At 40.8% G+C, this 22,760-nt stretch overlaps 1 protein-coding gene across 1 annotated transcript in view; it reads right to left on the reverse strand.

The window, feature by feature from the left end:
• The window catches only part of ADAMTS19 (ADAM metallopeptidase with thrombospondin type 1 motif 19), a 99,054-nt gene that overhangs the window by 40,019 nt on the left and 36,275 nt on the right, over window positions 1–22,760 (reverse strand). The window contains exon 8 of the mRNA XM_032214776.1: window positions 3,387–3,492. Coding sequence (XP_032070667.1) covers window positions 3,387–3,492 — 106 coding nt within the window. The remainder of the gene's footprint in view (window positions 1–3,386; window positions 3,493–22,760) is intronic.

Genomic DNA, 22,760 nt, shown 5'->3' on the forward strand with positions numbered 1-22,760 from the left:
AAAAAGGACCTATAAACTTTTAAGTCTTAAATAAAATCTGAGTACAACTCATATTTGTTATACAAGTCAAAACAATAATACAGATTGCTCAAAAGCTCTCCTAAGCTATATGGGTCAACCGTATAACTACCCTGTACATAATCCTGGGCATTCTTTACACAATAGGCATTTTTTTCCTTATGAATGCGATAATCCATTTTTGTGCTCAGCAGTACTTTTTATTTCTATGGATTCTAAGTATTATTAGATTAATTTAATATGTAAGTACATGAAGAACTTTGGATTGCAATATTGTTCACTCCACCATTAGCAATAGAGGGGCCCAAGTATCTACAATATTTGGTCTTGATACAACTGAATTGGAGACAGTTCCTCCCCATCCAAACCTGCACAGCCTCCAGGCCCTGACTGGACTTGGGTCAAGAAATACAATTGGGTATCATCAATATACTAATGACACCAAACCTCAATGTGGCAAATGATGTCACCCAGCTGTTTCATGTAGATGTTGAAAAGGAAAATAGAACCCTGTCTAGGGAGTGCTCACTCCCTCACAACCAATGATGACTAGAACCAGTCATTAACCAGGAGTAAGAAACAGAAATACCATAAAATGTTGCTCACAATTAGTTCAGAAAGATATTGTGGTCGACAGTATCAAAAGTCCCTGAGAGATCAAGGAGCACAAGGATGGACAAACCCCTGTCCTGGTTCTGCCACAAGTCAACAACAAACACAACCAAAGCTATTTTAGTACTAAATCTCAGACTAAAATCCAACCTCTACACAGAGAAGGTTGGGGACTGCTTGGTAGCTGTCATTGGATCATAGGATGGCATCTTGAGAAAGGAGTGCATCACCACCTTTTTCAATAAAATTTATTGAAAAATGTGTATGTAGGTTAGAATACAACCAATAGAACAGAATATAGGGCAATAAATGGCTGAAAACTTACAAAGGCATGCACTTAGGTATATTCTATTTAATTTGTATGCAGAATGCATTAAAAGAAATGCTGTGTTACAACAAATAAAAATAGAATTAAATGTAATTAATTAATATTTAATTGGTGGAAAAAACATTAAAAATTTAACTGGTTGGGTAAAATATCAACAGTCTCAGATATGCTGATAATACCATAGATAACACTAGTAACTAGGAGGATTAAAAGAATTCTGTTAACACAATAGAAAAGTTGGACTGAATCTCAATATTTTTTTAAAAAAATATTTATGTCCATAGCCAGCACTAACCAATACAAATATAAGATAAAATATTTAAGTAATAACATATATTATCTTCCTAGGCTTAAAAAGACAATTACCACAATTATTCAATAAAAAGATTTTTCTTAACTGACTATAACAAAACTACACAAAATAAGACATCACAGAGGGAATGGTTTCTTTCCACTGCCATATGGCTGTGAAAATTGGACCGTCAGACAGACTGCACAAAAGAAAACAGACACCTTTGAATAGTGATGCTGGAGAAGATTAATGAGACTATTTAGCAGTGCTAGATGAGGTAATATGAAATGCAAAGATAAACGAAATCAGACTGCTTGCTGGAAATGCTAATCATAAAAGTAAAACTTAGATATTTTGGCCACAAAATATGAAGACAACAGTTACTGGATAAAATCTTGATTCAAACAAAAATTAAAGAGAAAAAAGAAGCTAAGAGAAAAAAAGAAGTCTAATTGATGAAGCATGTATATGCTCATAAAAAAATCAAAGAAGCAATTACTGGAAGTCAGTGAAATAAATATCCATTGGGTCATGATTATTCAGTCCATTGAATAATCAGAAATGGTACATGAATTGAAGAACAACAATAATTCCTTGTACCAAAGTTCCTTGTGCTTCACCTATGAATATAGACAACTTCATTTTAACAGCTTTATTTTATTTGCGAAAATGGGAGACAGATAGTAAGTTGTTGTTTTTTTCTATGTACCATAAGCCCTTAAGAGAACAAGCTGAAAATTTCTGCAGTTGATATATCCAAATAACCAGTAATAATTTGCAGGATTTCGTATTTATAATTCCCTTTTGAAAAATCAAATGTTATAAAATGTGTTTTAGTCTAAATAAAATATCTATTGTGTTTCTTATAAAGCCACCTGAAAATTATCTTTGCTCCATTTTTTATATGATTGCATAAACAATGGCAGGCTTTAAAAATCTCTTTGATAATATACTCAAGTTATGAATCATTACTTTACAAAGTCTGTTTTTAATTTAAGTTTTGGGCTTTTATTTTCAAACAAATCTTATTAAATTGTAAAATAGAATAGTAAATAAGATACTACTATCAATACCCTTGAGAGACTCCATATTTATACAACAAAACAATACTGTAATAAATTCCATAGTATAAAAGGATAGAACTAGGCAAGATATAGATTCTCATTTCTGTTCCTTTGTTTATCCCACCGCATAAATATTAAGGCCATATGATGAGAAAAGATTCTCAATTCCCACCTTTGAGGTTTCACCTGTATATTTTTCGAACGACATTTTAATTTCCACTTTTTCAATAAAGTTCTGAAACAGGAAATAAGCACTGCTAATCAGGAAATAAATTGGAGGAAACTTGACCCAAGTATGATGGCTGTTCATTTAGAAACCTGCTGTTTGTGGTGGTGGTGGGGAGTTGTATTAATTTTGGCTTTCAGCAGGATACTTTCTCCCCATGGACAGCAGGAGCACGGGGGGGGGGGATTCTCCTGGACTCAGGATTCTGTTGTAAAAGTAAGTGGAGGCTATGACTTTGGGGGAAAAATTTTTTAATCGTAGTAGTCTTCTGGTGTGACCATTCCTCTGTTTTTTTCATGTGAAATTTCATGTCCAGAAAATATTCCATCTGATTTCCAGAAATCCAAAAATTAACTCTCTCTTTTTAAAGTATATTTCCCCTTGCTTTCTAACTAAGTCTCTGTCAGGTGCAAAGAATGAGGATTGCATATTAAGTTCCAATTAAGATTTATTGCTCAAGCCTATATATTAGAATTTAGTCAATTAACTGTCAGCAGTGAATTGGTGCTAAAGAAGAGTCCAAGGAATTCAAAGGATGCTGGACGTGGAGCATTTTTGAAAAATTCTAGGCTGAATCCCCTCTTGACTCTATTCCCAGGCTCTGGTTCTTCTTCTCCTAGAGTCTTCATTTCTCTCATTTAATTATTTGCAATATTACCAATCAGTGAAATATTTTTTCTTTGCATTTATATATGGAATATATAAAATAAGCATTCTATTTAAAAACCCAGCAGCATATGAAAAGCAAAAATATCAAATCCTCTCACTCAAATTGGGGCTTATTTTTTTTCTTTAAGCCACTGTATGCAACTGTAAATTTAGATATTGCTGATTTCATTTACTTACTTGTGACCCATTTCATGAGCAATAGTAAATGCAAGATTCAGACCGTTGTCCTCTGCAATTATACATTTTCGTTTTTCACTACACATGCCATTCAAATATGCTATTCCTAAAAGATACAAGAATCATAATTATTTAGCATATTTTATATTATCTAAGTAAATTCATTTCCTGCTATTACTAAGGTTTGCATATGCTTACCAAAAATACCTCACCCCAATAATATTATACTGATAAGTCTCTTTAATTTCTGTCAAAAATATAGTAATTAAAACATAGATACTGCTTTGTTAGGATGCATCTCTAAAACATATATAATAATGGACATTTCAAGTGTGATGTTTAATTAAGGGTTTTATTATGCAAAATTACAAGGGGTAACCCAAATCTGATGGCATCAGTACACTGCTGGAATGTCTTCTTTGCTGCTACATATTTTTTTATTGTACATATGTACAAGAAATTTAGATAATGATTTATTGCATGTTTTGGTTTATGATTATATACTTTCTAAAGGCTTTTGCTTCCCCTGTCCCATTTTTAAAAAAAATCAGTGGACATTTTCTAGTAATATCATAGGCATAGGTTAAACAAATGCAGATCCTCTGAAGAAATCAAGAACAAAGGAAAAAGTACAAAAGGGTAGAATAAATAGTCTACTAGTCTATACTTAGTCTACTATTTAGTGTAATAGTCTAACAAACACTGTCTTAACACATCTTTCACATATTCCATGCCAGATTTCTCCATGCACAAAATAACATGATTACATGCTGTAATGTAAATTCAAACTGTAATATAACATTCTGGATGAAACAATAAGGATTTCATCTCAATGTTAATTTGAAAGTAATACCCCATGTTAGTAGAAAGTGGATTTTTCCATCCATAGCAAAAGTTTATCCAAGACACATTATTCTTTTAAAAAGGACTAGATTAGCTTAAGAAACTATCAAACAGGACTTGAAATGCATGTTATTAATCAACACTTTAATTATAGAATAGAGATATATGGCTTCATAGGTTCCCAAAATGTTGTTTGGGAAAACCTTTTCAAAATGGCCATAATTTTTATATTATAATTAGCAAGAATTCACTGATAAAACCATACTTTCTACTACAAATACATTCCCTGACTTAGTTTTGGCATTAACACAAACTGTAAAATTAAGGCAACCGGTTAACTGAGTTTCTTATACATTTATTTAGTTACAAGGCAGTAGCAATGCAACAGAATGTAGAAATATCATAAAAGGTAACTAGAAATTAATCTAAGAGCTGAGAGCAAAACCGTCACAACAGCCTGAGGCATTTGTGCCACACTGCATTAACCTCAACCTTGGAGAAGTAACATAAACATATACATATGGATGGAAAATGTGAAAAGAATTAAAATGATACCCTGGTGATAAGTAACATAGGAAGTAAATATAGAGAGGAAACTATAGGAGATCATGAGACACATACATATCCCCTTTGCCTTTACAAAGGAAGAAATGAGCATCATAAATCAATTAGCCTAATTTCTTGAAGAAAACAATGAACTGTTTGTGCTATCAACAGAACATTGTAGGTAGTCCTCATTTACCAACCATTCATTCAGTGTCTATTTGAAGTTAGAAAGGCACTGAATGAATGGTAGTTACAGCTGGTCCTCAAAAGTTATGGTCATTGCAGCAGCCTTGATCACAATAGTCAAAATTTGGGTGCTTGGCAGCCTTCCCACATTTACAACTACAGTATGTGCTTAAACTATTCCAACCAGCCTATCTGCCCCCCATCTCTGCCCTTTGGCCCCCACTGCACTCCAATGCCCCTGGCTACCCCTGTGTCCCAAGTGATCTTCGTTGTCTTCTTCTCCCTCTCACATGCGGCTGAGGCAACTGCTTATCTACGCAGAAGGACTTAAAGCAGAGACCAGCAGAGAAGGCAGGGCAGGTGAAGCATGAAGTCCTTGACTAATGACTGTGCTGTCCTCGCCTAAGGCTTGCAACTGGGACTATAGTTTTTGCTAGGTGGTGCAGTCACATGATAATTTATATACTGACCGCTTTGCTTAGCAGTGAAATCCCAGGCCCAATTAGAGTTAAGTGAGGACTAACTGCAATAAAACAGTTGTTAAAGGTTTGGATTGACTATTTCTTATCTCTTTGTGCAACAGTGGATAAATAGAAAACATATCACGTATCATTTCAGGTAAGCAACTCATTGGCCAAACAGATAGGAATATTAGCTCTCCATGTGGTCCAAATGTTTTAGTTTGTCTATCAGCACTCATTGAAGTCTCTCCTAGAAATATTCTATTGTTTGTCTTAACCAGGATTAAAATGATACATTGACAAAAAGAATGTACATTTGGTTTACATTTGTGCTTCAAATTTTGCTACTTAACAGCGGTCTTGCCTTTTAATGCTGACATTCCATTGAATGTAGATATATACAGAAATTTACTGAGCATGGTTTTCAGTGAGAATTCATATAAATTGTATAAGAAAAGCCACAAGCTATAAATAATAAAAAAATATTTTAGGTTTTCCTTTCTTGCTAAAGGATTTATTTCAAATATATAAAAAGTTGGCTTTTTATCTACTGAAACTCAAGGCAACATGCCCATTGATTATCATGTTATACATGAAATCTGCTACAAAAGAAGAAAGAGGAAGAGGGAAAGTGGGAGGATAAATGAAAAAGAGAAGGAACTATTACAGCAATCTTTAAAGTACACATATCTCTACTTCAATTACAATCTGGCAGGTTTAGCCTAGCAAGCAGGTCAATTCTAAGAGCAACCCCACTTTCACCTGGAATAAATGGAGTATTTTTCATTCAGAAGGAAATGTAAAACTGTTTGAAACAGGCAAATATACATTTCTCTGGACAAACATTTTCTATTGTTACTTGACCCATATCTAGAAACTCCTTTTCCCTTTTCTCCCACCCCCCACCCCACTGTGTGTGTGTGTGTGTGTGTGTGTGTGTGTGTGTGTGTGCTTGTGCAACATCCAGTGTACATTGGCTTCAAATCCTTGGTTCAAAGTAGAATGGATCACTGGATATTAACAGCCTTCAGATGGTGATGCATTCCTGCCTCAGTAGCTTTATAACAAATTTAAATCATTGGCAGAAAGGGAGCAAAACTAAATCCTATCTTACAAAATAATTATTGTGTCAAAGATCAATAATCCCTACCACTTCTTCCATATAAATTAAAGTGACATGTACAAAACCTAAATGTAGAAGTATAAAGAAGGTAAAGTGTTTTCAATAACGTCCAGTGAATTATGGATTAAAAAGACAGGCTGTAACTAGCGAAGGTATCTGGCTTGTAATATCTACAAATATCGAAAACTGCTGGATTTTTTCTTCCCCCAAATGAAATAATCTTCATACTGATAGGATACTGATTATCCTATCTGTTATATCTCTAGCCTAATAAGAAGCTTATTTCTCACATTGTGTGTTACCATGCCTAAAATGGTGGTAATTCCCAAAAAATGTTTCTAAACGAAACCCGAACAGAACGCCATCTTTCAAACAGTCTTGTCTTGGATTTGTTAGGACTGTATACACAGTAAATGCAACTGGATCCATTTCACCAGCTGGTAATCTTCATAAACTGATCAGATTTGGCAACTCTTGAATTACCTTTGAAAAGTTTCCAGAAGTTGCAGTAGATACAAATATTATAGGTAGGATGCTAATTGGCACAAGATTCAGGAATTGTGTGATTTGTACTTAATTAAATCATTAGTAATTGTTTCCTGAGTACAATTTAAAGCATTTATAATAAACTTCAAAGCTCCAAGAAGACTTGACTTCTTAAAAAATTACATTTCCCATTGTGAAACAGACTAGGAAGTGAGGCTTTTTTAAAAATATGGCTGCTGTCAAGAGTCATCATTTTCACTAGCAGTAAAATGCAATTTGAGAGTTGCTTTTAGATTTCTACTTTCACAGATTTTAGAAAACTATAAATACACATCTATTTCACCAAACTTTTAGCAATTACCGTATATACTCGAGTATAAGCCGAGTTTTTCAGCCCACTTTTTGGGCTGAAAAAAGCCGGCTCGGCTTATACTCGAGTCTACAACTGGATCCGGCAGTGCTGTTGCCTGTTGGAGGAGGAGGGGATTCCTTCCTGCGAGACCCCGTCCAGAAAAATGCGGGGAGCGGCATTTGTGGGAACTCCGGCCGCTGCCCACCCGTGGGGAGAGAGGGAAGAGCCCCGAGCGAGCCGCCTCGGTTTGGCAACCAAACCCACCCAGCCTTTTACCTCCCGTCCCCCCGCCCGCCCGCTCGCAGCCCCCTCCCCGGGCTGGCGCCAACTCCTCCCCGTGCCCGGCCTCCAGCCGAGGCAAGTCGGTGTCTCTTTAAGCTAGAGAGAGGAGGGGAGGGAAGGCGGGGACCAGCCGGCTGACAATGGGCCGGAGCGGCTGAGTTGGAGCAAATTCCGCGGCAGAGGCGGCGTCCCAGCTCCAGCGGCTCCGAGGCGAGCGGCTTGGCCCTTCCGCTGGGCGCTCGGAGATGAAGGCGCGCTGGCGCTGAGTTGAGCGGCGAGCTTGCCGAGCGCGCGGCTCCGGGAAGCCCCCCTTCTCCTCCCTGCTGGAAGCTGAGCGAGCCCCGCCGCCCACGGACTCCCGCGGCCGCCCCAGGGCTCCGGGAGGCAGGACCCGGAGGCAGCCCAGCCCTGCCGCCGCCCCGCGCCCTCCACCCGCTGCGCGAGAGGGGACCCCGCTTTCCCCTTGCCGGATGCGTCCCTGGCGGAGCTGAGCCATGCGGCGGAGGCTCCCGCTCTGGTTCCGGAGCTTGCTGTGCCTCTGGCCGGTCCTGGTGGGACCCGCGGCAGGTAAGAGGCGCCGTCGAGCGCCTCGTACAATGATTTATGTATGAGGTTTAAGTGACTGAGACACACTCCTGGCTACGCAGCAATGTTATTTCTGACTTAGTATACTATGAAATCCCCCAAATCCTCCCCACTCCAGGGGTAGGATACTATGAAATCCCCCAAATCCTCCCCACTCCAGGGGTAGGATACTATGAAATCCCCCAAATCCTCCCCACTCCAGGGGTAGGATACTATGAAATCCCCCAAATCCTCCCCACTCCAGGGGTAGGATACTATGAAATCCCCCAAATCCTCCCCACTCCAGGGGTAGGATACTATGAAATCCCCCAAATCCTCCCCACTCCAGGGGAAGGATACTATGAAATCCCCCAAATCCTCCCCACTCCAGGGGAAGGATACTATGAAATCCACATTTCCTCCCCACTCCAGGGGAAGGATACTATGAAATCCCCCAAATCCTCCCCACTCCAGGGATAGGATACTATGAAAGCCACATTCCCTCCCCACTACAGGGGTAGGATACTGCAAAATCCCCAATTCCTCCCCACTCCAGGGGAAGGATACTATGAAAGCCACATTCCCTCCCCACTACAGGGGAGGAAATAAATATTCAAAAACATTATTGGTATCTATTTTTATTTTTGAAATTTACCGGTAGCTGCTGCATTTCCCACCCTAGGCTTATACTCGAGTCAATAACTTTTCCAGCTTTTTGGGGTAAAATTAGGTGCCTCGGCTTATATTCGGGTCGGCTTATACTCGAGTATATACGGTAATTAGCATTTGTATTAATTTCAGTACTTCTTCAGTACTTCTTAGATTCAATCTTTTGTTTTCCAAAGTTTATTAGCTGCTTTGAATATTTGATAGGATAGAAGTCACAAGTGAAATAAATAAAAAATAAATAGAACAACCAGAATTTGGACTGTGGGAAAATGTTTTCAAATGTTCCTGTTGAAGCTGTGAGGTGATACAGATTTTGTTTTCAAAGGGTACGTCAGAGCATATAGGACTTTACTACCTGTTAATGTCAAGCTAAAGCAGCCACATCTTTTTCTGGCAATTGCATGAAACATAATTGCTTTAAGGTGTTACACATACTATAGAATAGATGTTACACTTGCTTTCCCATGCATTCTAACACTTATTTGGAGACTGTATCAGAATTGCTGCACAACCCTACTTACTATATACTGGTTGAAGTTACCAGTCTAGTTTTGGTATTTTGGACCAGCTAAAGTTTTTCAAGAGCCAATAGGATGTGCAACACACTCCTGGAAGGATGAAAAAGTGTTAAATGGTGCCTCCAAGTCTAAATCCAACCAACAACTTCAAAAAAAAGAAAAAGAAAATAATAATAATAATGTATTAGTATCAAAAGCCACCAGCAAAACTGAAAGGATCATATTGCCTATATAGGCAAGCAAAGCATTCTGTCTCAAAATCAAGCCCGGATGGTAAAAAATAAGCTAATATGAATAAGATGTGTGAACAGGACCATTTTTTTAAAAAAAGTGTAAACTGTATCGCACAAAAAAAAAAAGCAAAAATCTGTTGCTCCGAAGGTCAGTCCCATTACTGTACTGAAAATATTTTGAGGGAATAACAGAACATTTCTTTACACCAGAAAGCAACTGAGAATTTGCCAAGATAACAGGAAAATTCCCAAAACCTTCCCAAAAACAGTTCATCTAATTCATGGCAGACTATCTTAATTAGTCTTCTAGCCCTTCAGAGGATTAATCCAAATAAATCTTAATCACAACAAATAGTCCTTTGCCAATAAGAAAAAAGCTTGAACAAAGAATAACCAAAAGCAGTAGAGACAAATTTCTTGAAGATGGGCTTCAGTGTGAGTCCAAAAAAATTCCGTAGAGTAAACCTCTGGTCCCGGTGAATGATCTAGATTGGATCTTGCCAAAAAGCTTCTCCATACCTAAATAGCTATTTCACTTCATACAAATAAGTATATCCAGAATGTTCCTTATTGAAAAAATAAACCCAGATATCCATTCTTTTTACAAAATTGTGAAATACCCATCATGACAGTCTATGTGGTGAAATCTCACATGCAGAAAGTTGGAAGATAGCAGCATAAATCCCAATATTATTATGACCGATTCATGAAAATAAGATTATTGTGTAGCAGAATGGGTGGCGTATGAACAGACTCCCAATTTTGTCCTGATCCCTCAAGGCTTTAGTCTAAGCCAGGGGTGTCAAACCCAAAGCCCAAGGGCCAGATCTGGCCCAAGGGGTGCTCAGATCTGGGCCGCAGGGCCACCCTGGAAACAGCGAAGGCCCATGGTGCCTCTGCCAGCGAAAATGGAGCTCTGGGAGGCCATGTAAGGCCCATCTAGGCTCCGCTTTTGGCTGCAACAGCCTCTGGAAGCCCTCAGCCAGTGAAACACGAGGTCCTGAGAGCCCACACACTGTCTTTTCACTGGCAGAGAGCTGCAGGAGGCCATCACTGTTGAAAATGGAGCCTGGTCACCCCACCTGGTCATGCACCTCTCCAGCATCCTGAGATCAAACACAACCCTGATGCAGCCCTCAATGAAATCAAGTTTGATACCCCAGGTCTAAGCTAAGTACATACTGAAGATACCTCAGCAAACTGATGGGGAACACATGAACAGAGGATATTACATTAAACTCGTCCCTAACCTTTTGAGAAGAAAAGTTGAACTTGTGTCCTTTTCCCCTTTTCACTGATAGATAAGATGTGTGTTAACTACTCCAGTTTGCAGCAGATATGGCTCTTCCCTCTGGTGTCTGGCAACTATTTGCCTTTTTAACAAGGGAAGACTCAGGGTTCTCCTCCTCCTGGGCAGACAAAGTAGGAGAGCAGAAGGGGTAGCTTAGCAAAGTGACCTACTTCTTTTGATCAGTAGCCAGAGTCACTTTCTTTGCTTCCTCTTCTTTTTTTCAGCCAGCAACCCCAGTAAAGGGAGATATAAACTACTTTTCCTCCTTCTTTCCCTGCTCTGCCTATCCATGGCAAGAGAAGCAAGGGGATAATGGGTCACTTCTGCTCCCTACAATTTGTTTTCTCTAGTGGCAGTAGAAGGGAGAGGTACTGAAAGAGTGGGAGAAAGAAGCACATGACAGGATCGAAAACTGTCAATAGAAGAGCCATTTCCTATTCTTTCTCTTTCTGTTTGCCTCCCTCTTTCTTGGCAAGAAAAATAGGGAGAAACATTGAGGGACCTGGTCCCTTCTCTATCCCAGTTTCTCTTGCTGTAATAGAAGTAGCAGGTAATATCTCTCTTAATGGTATTTGCTTGTCTGAGGCCATAATAAAGATTGATTGATTGATTGATTGATTGATTCTTAATGTCAGGATTGCACACAGGGGTTTATTTCATGGGCTTGAAGAACTGAAAGCAGAATACCCATGGTTCTTGGCATTTACTGGCACTGAAGGAGGCATTCCCCACCCTACTTCTCTTCCCTCTCTTCTTCTTATGAGCAGAGAGCCTCTAGTTTTTCTTACTGACAAGACAAATTAAGAACTGGAAATGTAACCAGCAGGGTTTTTTTACTGGAATACTTTTGGATACGGCATTTTAGTGTCTAGTATTAGCTAACAACATTTCAGTTCTGGTGAGCAAAAGAGCTCTCAAAAAGAATGGAACACCTACTAGAATTGTGACCAGAATTGTAATAAATTATGTACAGATTTTTTTAAGAACCCTGAGATTCTTACACAAAGCAATAGGTAAAGGCAAAGGTTCCCCTCGCACATATGTGCTAGTCATTCCCGACTCTAGGGGGTAGTGCCCATCTCCATTACAAAGCTAAAGAGCCAATGCTGTCTAAAGACGTTTCCGTGGTCATGTGGCGGACATTACCAAACACTAAAGGCACACAGAATGCTGTTACATTCCCACCAAAGGTGGTTCCTGTTTTTCTACTTGCATTTTTATATGCTTTCAAACTGCTTGGCTGGCAGAAGCTGGGACAAGTAACATAAGCTCACTCCATTATGCGATGCTAGGGCTTCGAACCGCTGAACTGTCAACCTTTCTGATTGACAAGTTCAGATCTTAGCCACTGAGCCACCACATCCCTTACACAAAGCAATAGACTTGGGCAAAAAAAGCTAGAATTATAAATAGTCTTTGACTCATAACCACTTGTCTAGAAACTGTTCAAAGTTACAATGGCTTAACTGGAAAAAAAGTGACTTATGACCAATCCTAATGCTTACAACCTTTGCAGTATCCCCAGAATCACATGATTAAAATTTGGGCACTTGGCAACCAACAACTATTTACAATGGTTGCAGTGTCCCAAGATTACATGACCTCCATTAGCAACTTTCCCAGAAGGCATCTAACAAGCAAACTCAGTGGGGGAAGCTTGATTACTTAACAATTCAGTTAACTGCAATGAATGCAGTTAACAACCATAACAAAAAATGGTTGCAAAACTACATGCAATTCACTTATCAACTGCCTTGCTTTGCAATTAAAATTCTAGTCTCAATTGTGGTCATAAGTCAAAGACTACCTGTATTTTGATTGTCGCTTTTTGATTTTTGACAAATTAGTGTTATGAAAAACATTATTTTCAGACAGATATCACCACACAATTGTCTCATTTAATTTTATTTTACTATTCATTTTCTACATCCCATTAAAATTATATACTCATCTAGAATTCCTTTTGGTAGATGAGTTTCCCTTGGAAAGCTGCACTATCTTTGGAAAAAAAACAGTACCACTTTACAAAGACAGCAGAGCTTTTCAAGTGCTATCTTCAAAAAGAAGGAAAAAAGCAGGAAAGTAGGAAACATTTGCTGGAAAAGCTGAGTCCAAAAAAAGAGAGAAATCTGGCACAGGAAACTGGGAGAAAAAGCAGTTGGGGTCTATGACAATTCACCATGGCCAACTCGCCACTGCCCACTTGCCATGACCAACTCGTTATGGGACAACAGTTACCCTAATATCAAAGAATAGAATAGAATCATTAAAGAAAGGATGTCAAAGGAGGGACTGAATGAAATGTGAATGACAAAAATTAAAATATTTTATTTACTTTGAATAATTAAATTGAATTTTTAAATTGTCCTTCAGTGAGTTATCCAGCAGCGAGTTGGCCATGGAAAGTTGTCCCGCAGCAAGACGGCCATGGCAAGTTGGCTGTGGTGAGTTTGCTGCAATGAGCTGGCTGTGGCAAGTTGTCCCATTCCAAGTAGCTGGGTGAATGAATGCTTGCTGATGCTTACTAGGGCAGGCTGAAGAGTTGATGGTACTTGCTAAACCAAGCTAGGGATCACATAGGACCTGGGAGACAAGGCAGCTGGGCAAATGAGTGGCTGCTAGCACAATTGAGGCTTTCTGGGTTGTGGCAAGCAGCCCCAGAGCTGTGAGGTTCTGGGCTGTTTGCAGCATTGCAAATAAGTTACAGAGAAGTCAAAAGGACATAGATTGGGTGGGAGGAGATAGGCAGGTAGGAGAAATTGAAATGTCCTTGCAGTTGTAAGTGCAGATGAGTTACTAAGCACCTGAATTTTAATTAAGTGACTCTAGGGCACTACAATAGCCAGAACCTCAGGCACAGGTAGTAAGTCCATTTTTTCCAGCATCATTGTAACTTCAAATGATCACTAAACTAATTACCATAAGTTGAGCACTACCCATGCTATAGATTTTTTTCTTAATTCTGCCACTGCTATGACTGATAATCTTCTATGCCTGTAATAGTTGAGATAATGTAAAAATGCCCTTGCCCATTTAAAGAAGTTTACTACTTTAGAATCTAGATGCAATGAAATGTGTTTTATTCATTTTATTTCTTAATAAACAGTGTTGTAGTTGAGCATGAAACTTCTATAAAACATTAGCAACTGAATTCATTTTTTTTTGCAAAGTGGTTTCAAGTGTTTTCTTTCGCTATTAATTCCATGTATTAGGAAACAAAAACTAGATTCAAGAGAACAGCTGCTCCTGTTTAACCATCACAGCATTAGGTAAGAGAAAGATTTTCTTCTGTGTGTGAGAGGGGGGGGAGGAGTGAGGGAGAGAGGGAGGGAGGGAGAGAGAGAGAATGTCCCTACTTTCCTTTTTCCTGTGGCTTCTTATTAAGCACAGCTGGAATGGTTCCAAGATTAAAATCCACAGAGAGAGTACAATTGATCTCTTGTAATAGTTAAGCCTTTAACAGTCGATCTTAGGGATTGCTTAAAAACTTACCTAAAAACTGAAACTTGATACACTTTGCTTTTCAAGCATCATTGCTTGAAGGAACATTATAATTTTATAACAATTAAGTTTAAAGAACCTATGATTTCTACATGCTAGAATATGAATAAATAGAGTTAAGTCAGATCCCATACAAAGTTATTCAAAAGTAAATTCCAATAAATTCAACTAAAATCAAATAAGTACACATAAATTGCTAATTCTATGTTGAATCATATTTTCAAAAATAAGTAGAATTGATAGTTGTGTTCAATTAAATTTTTAAAAGCACAAATATGCAGAACAATAAAATAGACAAGTTTGTTAATTCATAACTGTTTTTCCTTTTATATATCCTTTGTCATGTGATCAATATATATCAGGCACAAACAAGCAGACCCACGAGTAGAGTTCAAACTAGCAACTTTATAGTTCTATACCTATTTCATAGAAATCCCTCCAGACTGGTAGCTTTCACTTGGGAAAGACTAGAAAAGACTCAAAAGCTTTTTTTTTTTGGGGGGGGGGTAATCTAATCTAAAGGTATTTTAACATTTTGCTCTAAAACATTTTTGTCTGATCTAGGACAGACTTTGTTCTTAATATTTACTGATGTGATAAGGTGAAGTGGTTGCTAAATGAATAGATGCAGGGGTAGGTTGCTGCGGGTTCACACAGTTTCAGGAGAACCTCTGGCTAAAAATCTGCCTAGTTCAGAGAACCCACAAATTCCACCCACGGCTGGTCACGCCCACCCTGACCCACCCCTCCCCTCCCAGGGGTCCCCAAATGGCCCATTTGGGATGCCATATAGGTACACAGCCAGCACGGAGGCTTGGAGAGGACAAAAAACAGGCATCCTGGAAGGCCAGAAATGAGCCCATTTCCAGCCTCTGGAGCCTGGGAGAGACCGTTTTCATCCTCCCGGAGGCTCAACCCAAGCCTCCTTTTTTTTAGGGAGGGCAAAAATGACCACCCCCACTGTGGTGCAGGAGGCTGACCAGGCCACGCCTACCATGGCCATACCCATCCAGCAACCGGGCAGAGAAGTCATTGCTAAAATTTTTGAAGCCCACCTTTGAATAAATGTATTAATCCATAAATAATGGAATCATAAGTAGCCCTCAGGTTACGATGGAAATAGGGACCAGGATTACTGACACTAAGTGATGTGATAATAAAGGGGCAGCATTGCTTAGCGATGCCAATCCCAGCAGTCCTGTAATCCCATGTCTGGTGCAAGCAACCAGATCCACATGTTTAAACTAAAGTAGAAAACTAACTACTTTATTATATTTTGCCTATTATACAGGAATCTCCCAACTCCTTGCCATCTCTTGGGAACAAATAGATAAGGTTCAATGAAACTTAGAAGTGGTCAGTCCTGGATCTCTTGCATCTGCAAGCAGTGGAATCCTTGTTCTCTGGGCTTGATTGTTTGCTTTCAGTTGTTTCATTATCTAGTTGGTAACATAATCAGTGTGAATAAGGTGAGGTTTGCTCCTTGTTTATATATAGTAGATTGCCCTGCCAATTTTGGTGGGGATGTAATTTTCTTTTTGATAGTCAAAGAGAAGGGAATTGTTTTCTGCTTGTTTGCCTAGTGTTAATTTCTGCTTATCAGGGTGTTGGTTGCTGGAGAGGATGTTTCCTTCTTGGTTCCTTCTTGGTTTTTTTTATTGTCTCTTCTGAAAATTATGTAAATATGGTTTTATATTTCTATTGATTTTAAACATTTTTCAGCAACCAAACTGGATTCCAACACTTAAGAGTAGAAGAAACCAAAATTAAGAGCTATTATATAAAATTTAATCTAAATTATTTGGAATACTTTCCTGAAATATGTTGTCCTCATATGCAAAGCATAAAGCAACAAAATAACAGCAAAGAGGAGAACAGGAAGGCAGACAGAAATATAAACCACTGAGCCATGGTGGCGCAATGGTTAAAATGCAGTACTACTTCTTCTAACTGCTGCCTGCCTGCAATTTGGCAATTCAAATCTCACCAGGATCAAGGTTGACTCAGCCTTCCATCCTTCTGAGGTTGGTAAAATGAGGACCCAGATTGTTGGGGGCAATCTGTATAAACCGCTTAGAAAGAGTTGTAAAGCACTGTGAAGTGCTATATAAATCTAAGTGCTATTGCTATTAAGACTTGGAAAAAGTCTGTGGATAGAGAGAAAGAAAAGAAAATTTGAAAACATGAAAATCTTCTATGGTCACATCTTGACTACAAATTGCAGATGACAACTAGGTGGCAGCCAAGTGGGTACCCATATTTTTGCAATCCAGTTATACTAGCTCTATTGAAGCTGAAATGAGGACTTTCATAAAGGATTTCCATAAATCTTACATTATTGTAGAAAGAACTGACAGCTTCAGTGAAGATTTTTTTTTAATCCCCAAATTGTTACTTAATGATAGAAATGCTTTCTGTAATCAGGAGAACTATCCAACAATTGATTCATTTCATTTACTATTAAAATAACAATCTGATTTTTGCACTTTTGAGAGTTCAAGAATAGATGGAATGAAACAACCAAATTTACAAGCTAGATTCAAAAAATACAGGTACCTGAGATCATATTGCTAACATCTAACAGATAATAAAAAGGTAAGTCCCTAAGATGTTTCTTTTTTCTTTATTAGTATCTTAAAGCATCCATTATAACATATTGCAGATAGCCTTTGCAAAGTGAAATAGGGCTCACACATAAAGCTTAAATGTTTTGGACACTTAATGCTAAGGCAAGAATCAATGCATGAAAAGACAAGGTGATTGAATACTATCACTGATGTCCACAAATATGAGCTTATACCAACACAAAGATGCAGTTATTGATAGACAGAAATGAAGTCCACTGCGACAATTTAAAAAAAAACGGCCATATTTAAGAAATTAGTTCCAAAAAGTGAGATCTTTTGTATGAATCAGAAGAATAGTCTTAAGAAGAAATGAAGGGCCACAAGTAGAAATGAAATGTTATTGATTTATTTTCAAAATCTATATGTCAACCATCTCACCACTAACATTATGGACCAATTAAAGGAAAATAAATAAAAACAAATAGACAAGATGAAGAAAATGCTAAAAAAAAAAAAAGAATGAAGAAAAAACCTGATATTTACTGGTCATGAAAATTACTGGTCAGAACACACTGATGAAAAGAAACTGATACTTGATAGAGTAAAGAAGGATACTAAAGTACAAAGTTATACAACCTGTAGAAAAGGCCTGTCAAACTGGCGGGCTGTGGGCTGGATATGTGATGTGCAGCCATACCCACTCTGACTCAGCAAAGGCAAAAAACATTGCAATACATCATGATCCAGCCTGTAAACGTGATCATGCTTTAGAAGCTTTGGTCTATAATTTTCATAATCCATGGCTATTGAGAAGGCTGACTTGAGCTTTGGGAAATTGAACTCAAGTTATTAGTGCAAAAAGAAAAAGACAACAGACTTTAGAAATAATTCATACAGAAACTGGCATTTTACACAATCTGAAGTAATCTTATGTAATAAATACCTACCATATTTAAAACACAAACCATCACTCTTTAGGATTGTGCTTTCATGCAGAAAACCGATAAGCAGCACTAATAAATCCTAACATATTTGAATGGTACATTTATAAGGCTTCAACTTTCATAATTTTCACCCAAATGCATTTGAAAAATGCGTCATATTTGAAATAGCAAATGTGATATATATTATTCCTATGTTTCTAAGTTGTTTTTTTCTGTTATTAATAAACACAAGTGTTTCTCAGATACACATACTTCAAAGCATGAGTTGGGGAAAATTAAGTTTGACTTGCAGTTCTGTTTCTGAAAAAAAACTATTTCATTTTCTTTCCTTATACCAAATGTTTTTTATCAGAGAAAAAAGAAGGGAGAATAACATTGTTTTACATGTATGTTGCTTAAAGAGTATAAAACTATACATTATATACTGAAATTTTGCTGTCCTGTGGGTTGCTTAAAAAATCCATGTTTAATTTTCCTCTTAGAACACTCCTATTCATTTTATACTTGGAAATAATTCTCACTGTGTAATGAAGTTTATTCCTACACAATACATGATTTGAACCTCAAATACAGTATTTATAGAGGATGTGATACAAATATTTTACTTTTTGTTGGTTTCTACTTCAGAAATTCTCAGATTTTCTCAATTCAGTGTCATTGTCTCAGTAATTTTTTCATGGTGCCCCTAGTTCATGTGATGTTCAACAGATGTCAAAAATTGCTGTATTTCTCTCAAAAAACTTAAATACCCGGTTGCATACTTATTGAGTTTCCTGTAGGACCCTAGTGCTCCATAGTAATCAGGGTGTGAACCATGGCTCTAATTTATAACTCATTATGATTTTGTTTGTTGTTTGATACACTCAACTACGCACACATAAAATGCTATTTTGCTCTATAAGGTAGGGATGTCAAATCGATTTCATTGAGGGCTGCATCAGGTTTGTGTTTGACCTCAGGGTGCCAAGGGTGGACATGGCCAGCTCAATGTCGCTCATGTTGGAGATGCCTTTGGTGGTCTGAGCGCTCTGCCAGCAAAAACGGGCTCCCGAGCTACAGGAGCAGCCTCCTGCAACATTCTGCCAGCAAAAATGGAACCCGTGAGGGTTGCACGCAGCCCTTGCAAGCTCTGTGGGACACATTGGACACGTAGGCACAGGGCAGTAGCCAACTCTGGCAAAGGCACCACAGGCCAGTCCTTCGCTGTTTCCAAGGCAGCTCCACGGGCCACATCTAAGCACCCTGCGGACTAGATCTGACCCCCGGGCCTTGAATTTGATGCCCCTGCTATAATGGATACCTAAGATAATTCACAATCACTAGGTAGATTTGTAGATTTGTAGATTTATTTATTTATAGGCCGCCCTTTTCCCTGAGGGGACTCAGGGCGGCTTACAATCAAAAAAGGAAGGGGAGTGTAGGACAATACAAAAAAAGAAATGTGCACAAAGTAAATTAGACAGTAAAACTCAACATTCACTCAGCATTCGGGAGGGGCAAAAATAAGATTATCCCCAGGCCTGACGGGCTAGCCAGTTCTTGAGGGCTGTGCGGAAGGCCTGGACGGTGGTGAGGGTACGAATCTCCATGGGGAGATTGTTCCATAGTGTCGGAGCCGCAACAGAGAAGGCTCTCCTCCGAGTAGTCGCCAGTCGGCACTGACTGGCAGATGGAATACGGAGGAGGCCAACTCTATGCGATCTGATGGGACGCAGGGAGGTAATTGGCAGAAGGCGGTCTCTCAAATAGCCAGATCCACTACCATGGAGCGCTTTATAGGTGGTGAGTAGGACCTTGAAGTGCACCCGGAGATCAACAGGTAGCCAGTGCAGCTCACGGAGGATCGGTGTTATGTGGGCGAACCGTGGTGCGCCCACGATCACTCGCGCGGCCGCATTCTGGACTAGCTGAAGTCTTCGGATGCTCTTCAAGGGCAGCCCCATGTAGAGCACATTACAGTATTCCAGCCTGGAGATCACAAGGGCTCGAGTGACTGTTGTGAGGGCCTCCCTATTCAGGTAGGGCCGCAACTGGCGCACCAGGCGAACCTGGGCAAATGCCCCCCTGGTCACAGCTGAGAGATGGTGGTCAAAAGTTAGCTGTGAATCCAGGAGGACTCCCAAGTTACGGGCCCTTTCTGAGGGGTGTAAATTTTGTCCCCCCAGCCTGAGTGATGGTATGTTGGTCAAATTTTTGGGAGGGAAACACAACAGCCACTCGGTCTTGTCTGGGTTGAGTATCAGCTTGTTTGCTCTCATCCAGTCTTTAACGGCTTCCAGACCCCGGTTCATCACGTCCACCGCTTCATTGAGTTGGCACGGGGCGGACAGATACAACTGTGTATCGTCCGCATATTGGTGGTATTTTATCCCGTGCCTTCGGATGATCTCGCCCAGCGGTTTCATGTAAATGTTAAATAGTAGGGGGGATAGAACCGACCCCTGCGGCACCCCATAAGTTAGGGGCCTCAGGGACGATCTCTGCCCCCCCACCAACACCGACTGCGACCTGTCCGAGAGATAGGAGGAGAACCACTGCAAGACAGTGCCGCCCACCCCTATCTCCCGCAGTCGTCGCAGAAGGATACCATGGTCGATGGTATCGAAAGCCGCTGAGAGGTCCAGGAGAACTAGGATGGAAGCATGGCCTCCATCCCTAGCTCTCCAGAGATCATCAGTCAATGCGACCAAAGCGGTTTCTGTGCTGTAACCGGGTCTGAAGCCAGACTGGAAGGGGTCAAGATAGTTAGCTTCCTCCAAGGTACGCTGAAGCTGGAGAGCCACCACCTTCTCAACAACCTTCCCTACAAAGGGGAGGTTGGAGACTGGACGATAGTTATTAAGAACAGCTGGATCCAGAGACGGCTTCTTCAGGAGGGATCTTACCACCGCTGTCTTGAGCGCGGTGGGAAAGTACCCCTCCCGAAGAGAAGCGGTAACAACCGCCTGGATCCAGCCTCGTGTCACCTCACTGCTGTTGGCAACCAGCCAGGAGGGACACGGGTCCAGTATGCAGGTGGAGGCACTCACAGCTCGCATAGCCTTGTCCACATCCCCAGAGGCAACTTCCTGAAACTCAACCCAGAGATGGCTTGCCAAGTTTTCTCCTTGTGTCTCGGCTGGATCTACTGGGGTGGAGTCCAGGTCCGCTCGAAACCGGGCAACTTTGTCCGCCAAGAACTGGACATACTCCTCAGCCTTACCCTGTAAGGAGTCCCCCGTCTCCCTCCTATTTAGGAGGGAGCGGGTTATCCTAAACAGGGCGGCTGGGCGGGACTCGGCGGACGCTACCAAGGAGGCAATGTATGTTCTTTTTGCTGTTCTTAAGGTCCGAATATACTCCTTGGTGCATGCTGTTAAAAGTGCCCGTTTCGACTCGGACCTATCGGACCTCCACGAGTGCTCTAGGCGTCTCCTCCGGCGCTTTACCTCCCGGAGCTCCTCAGTGAACCAAGGAGGCCTCCGGGGGCCGCTGACCCGGAGGGGCCGTAGCGGCGCAATCCGGTCTAGAGACTCCGAAGCTGCCGTGTGCCAGGCAGCGACGAGGGTCTCCGCCGAACTGTGGGCGAGGGTATCAGGAATAACCCCAAGCTCCGTCTGGAACCTAACAGGATCCATCAGTCGCTTGGGGCGGAACCAGCTGGTCGGTTCCTCCTCCCTACGGTGGGGGTTTGGCCTCCGGAAGTCTAGCCTCAGTAGGTAGTGGTCTGACCACGACAGGGGTATGATCTCATTACCCCTCAGACCAAGATCGTAACTCCACTGCTCCGAGAGGAATACGAGGTCAAGTGTGTGACCTGCTGAGTGACTTGAGTCAAGCCCATGGCTGTCATGGAAGCCATGAACTCCTGCGCTCCATCAGAGTGTTCACCGAGCGAAGGCAAGTTAAAGTCCCCCAGAACTATAAGTCTAGGGAACTCAACCGCTAGCTCGGCTACTGACTCGAGGAGCGAGGGGAGGGCTGCTGCAACGTAGTTGGGAGGCAGGTACGTAAGCAGCAGACCCACTTGACCCTTGAGGTCCAGCTTCACTAGCAGGGACTCACACCCGACAAGCTCCGGAGCAGGGATCCTACGAGGTATTAAAGACTCCCGGACTACAATAGCCACACCGCCACCCCTTCCCTGGGCTCTCGGCTGGTGTAGCACCTGAAATCCAGCTGGGCACATCTCAACGAGGGGGACTCCTCCCTCCGGGCCCAGCCATGTTTCAGTAATACATGCCAGGTCTGCGCCCTCATCAGTTATCAAGTCCCGGATGAGGGGGGCCTTATGAACAACAGACCTGGCATTTAGCGACAGCAGCCTGAGACCAGGGTCCTGAGCACCCGCGCCATCTGACCTTGGAGTGGGACTCCTAGGGCCGGAAGGAGGGATCTCTATGACACAGCGAGCCCTCCTTCCCCGATGATGGCCTGCCCTAAAGTCCCCGCCATATCTGCCTCTCCCTGTCATGACCGCAATGCTCCGACCCTCACCCGTGGTTGTGGTCCCCCCAACCACCCCGATGACCCCCGCATACCCCGGCAGGTCCTCCGAATCAGTCATACCCAAACTCTCACTCAAGCAGTCCTCACGAAATAATTAAAACACAAAGTTACAACAGTAATAGTAATAAAAGTGAGATCATTCATATCATCCCAAGCAATCCCATGCACTCAACATACCATATTAAAATAAAATTTAAAAATTTAAAAATTGAAAATTGCGCGGGCTCACAGATACAATGTTCAGTTTATGGTAGTCCAAAGGTGTCTTCTGCCCTCTCCTAAGGGAGGGCCTACCTTGAGGGGGGGGCTCTTCTGAAAAG

Source organism: Thamnophis elegans, chromosome 3 (genome assembly GCF_009769535.1).
Source record: "Thamnophis elegans isolate rThaEle1 chromosome 3, rThaEle1.pri, whole genome shotgun sequence".
Lineage (NCBI taxonomy): Eukaryota > Metazoa > Chordata > Lepidosauria > Squamata > Colubridae > Thamnophis > Thamnophis elegans.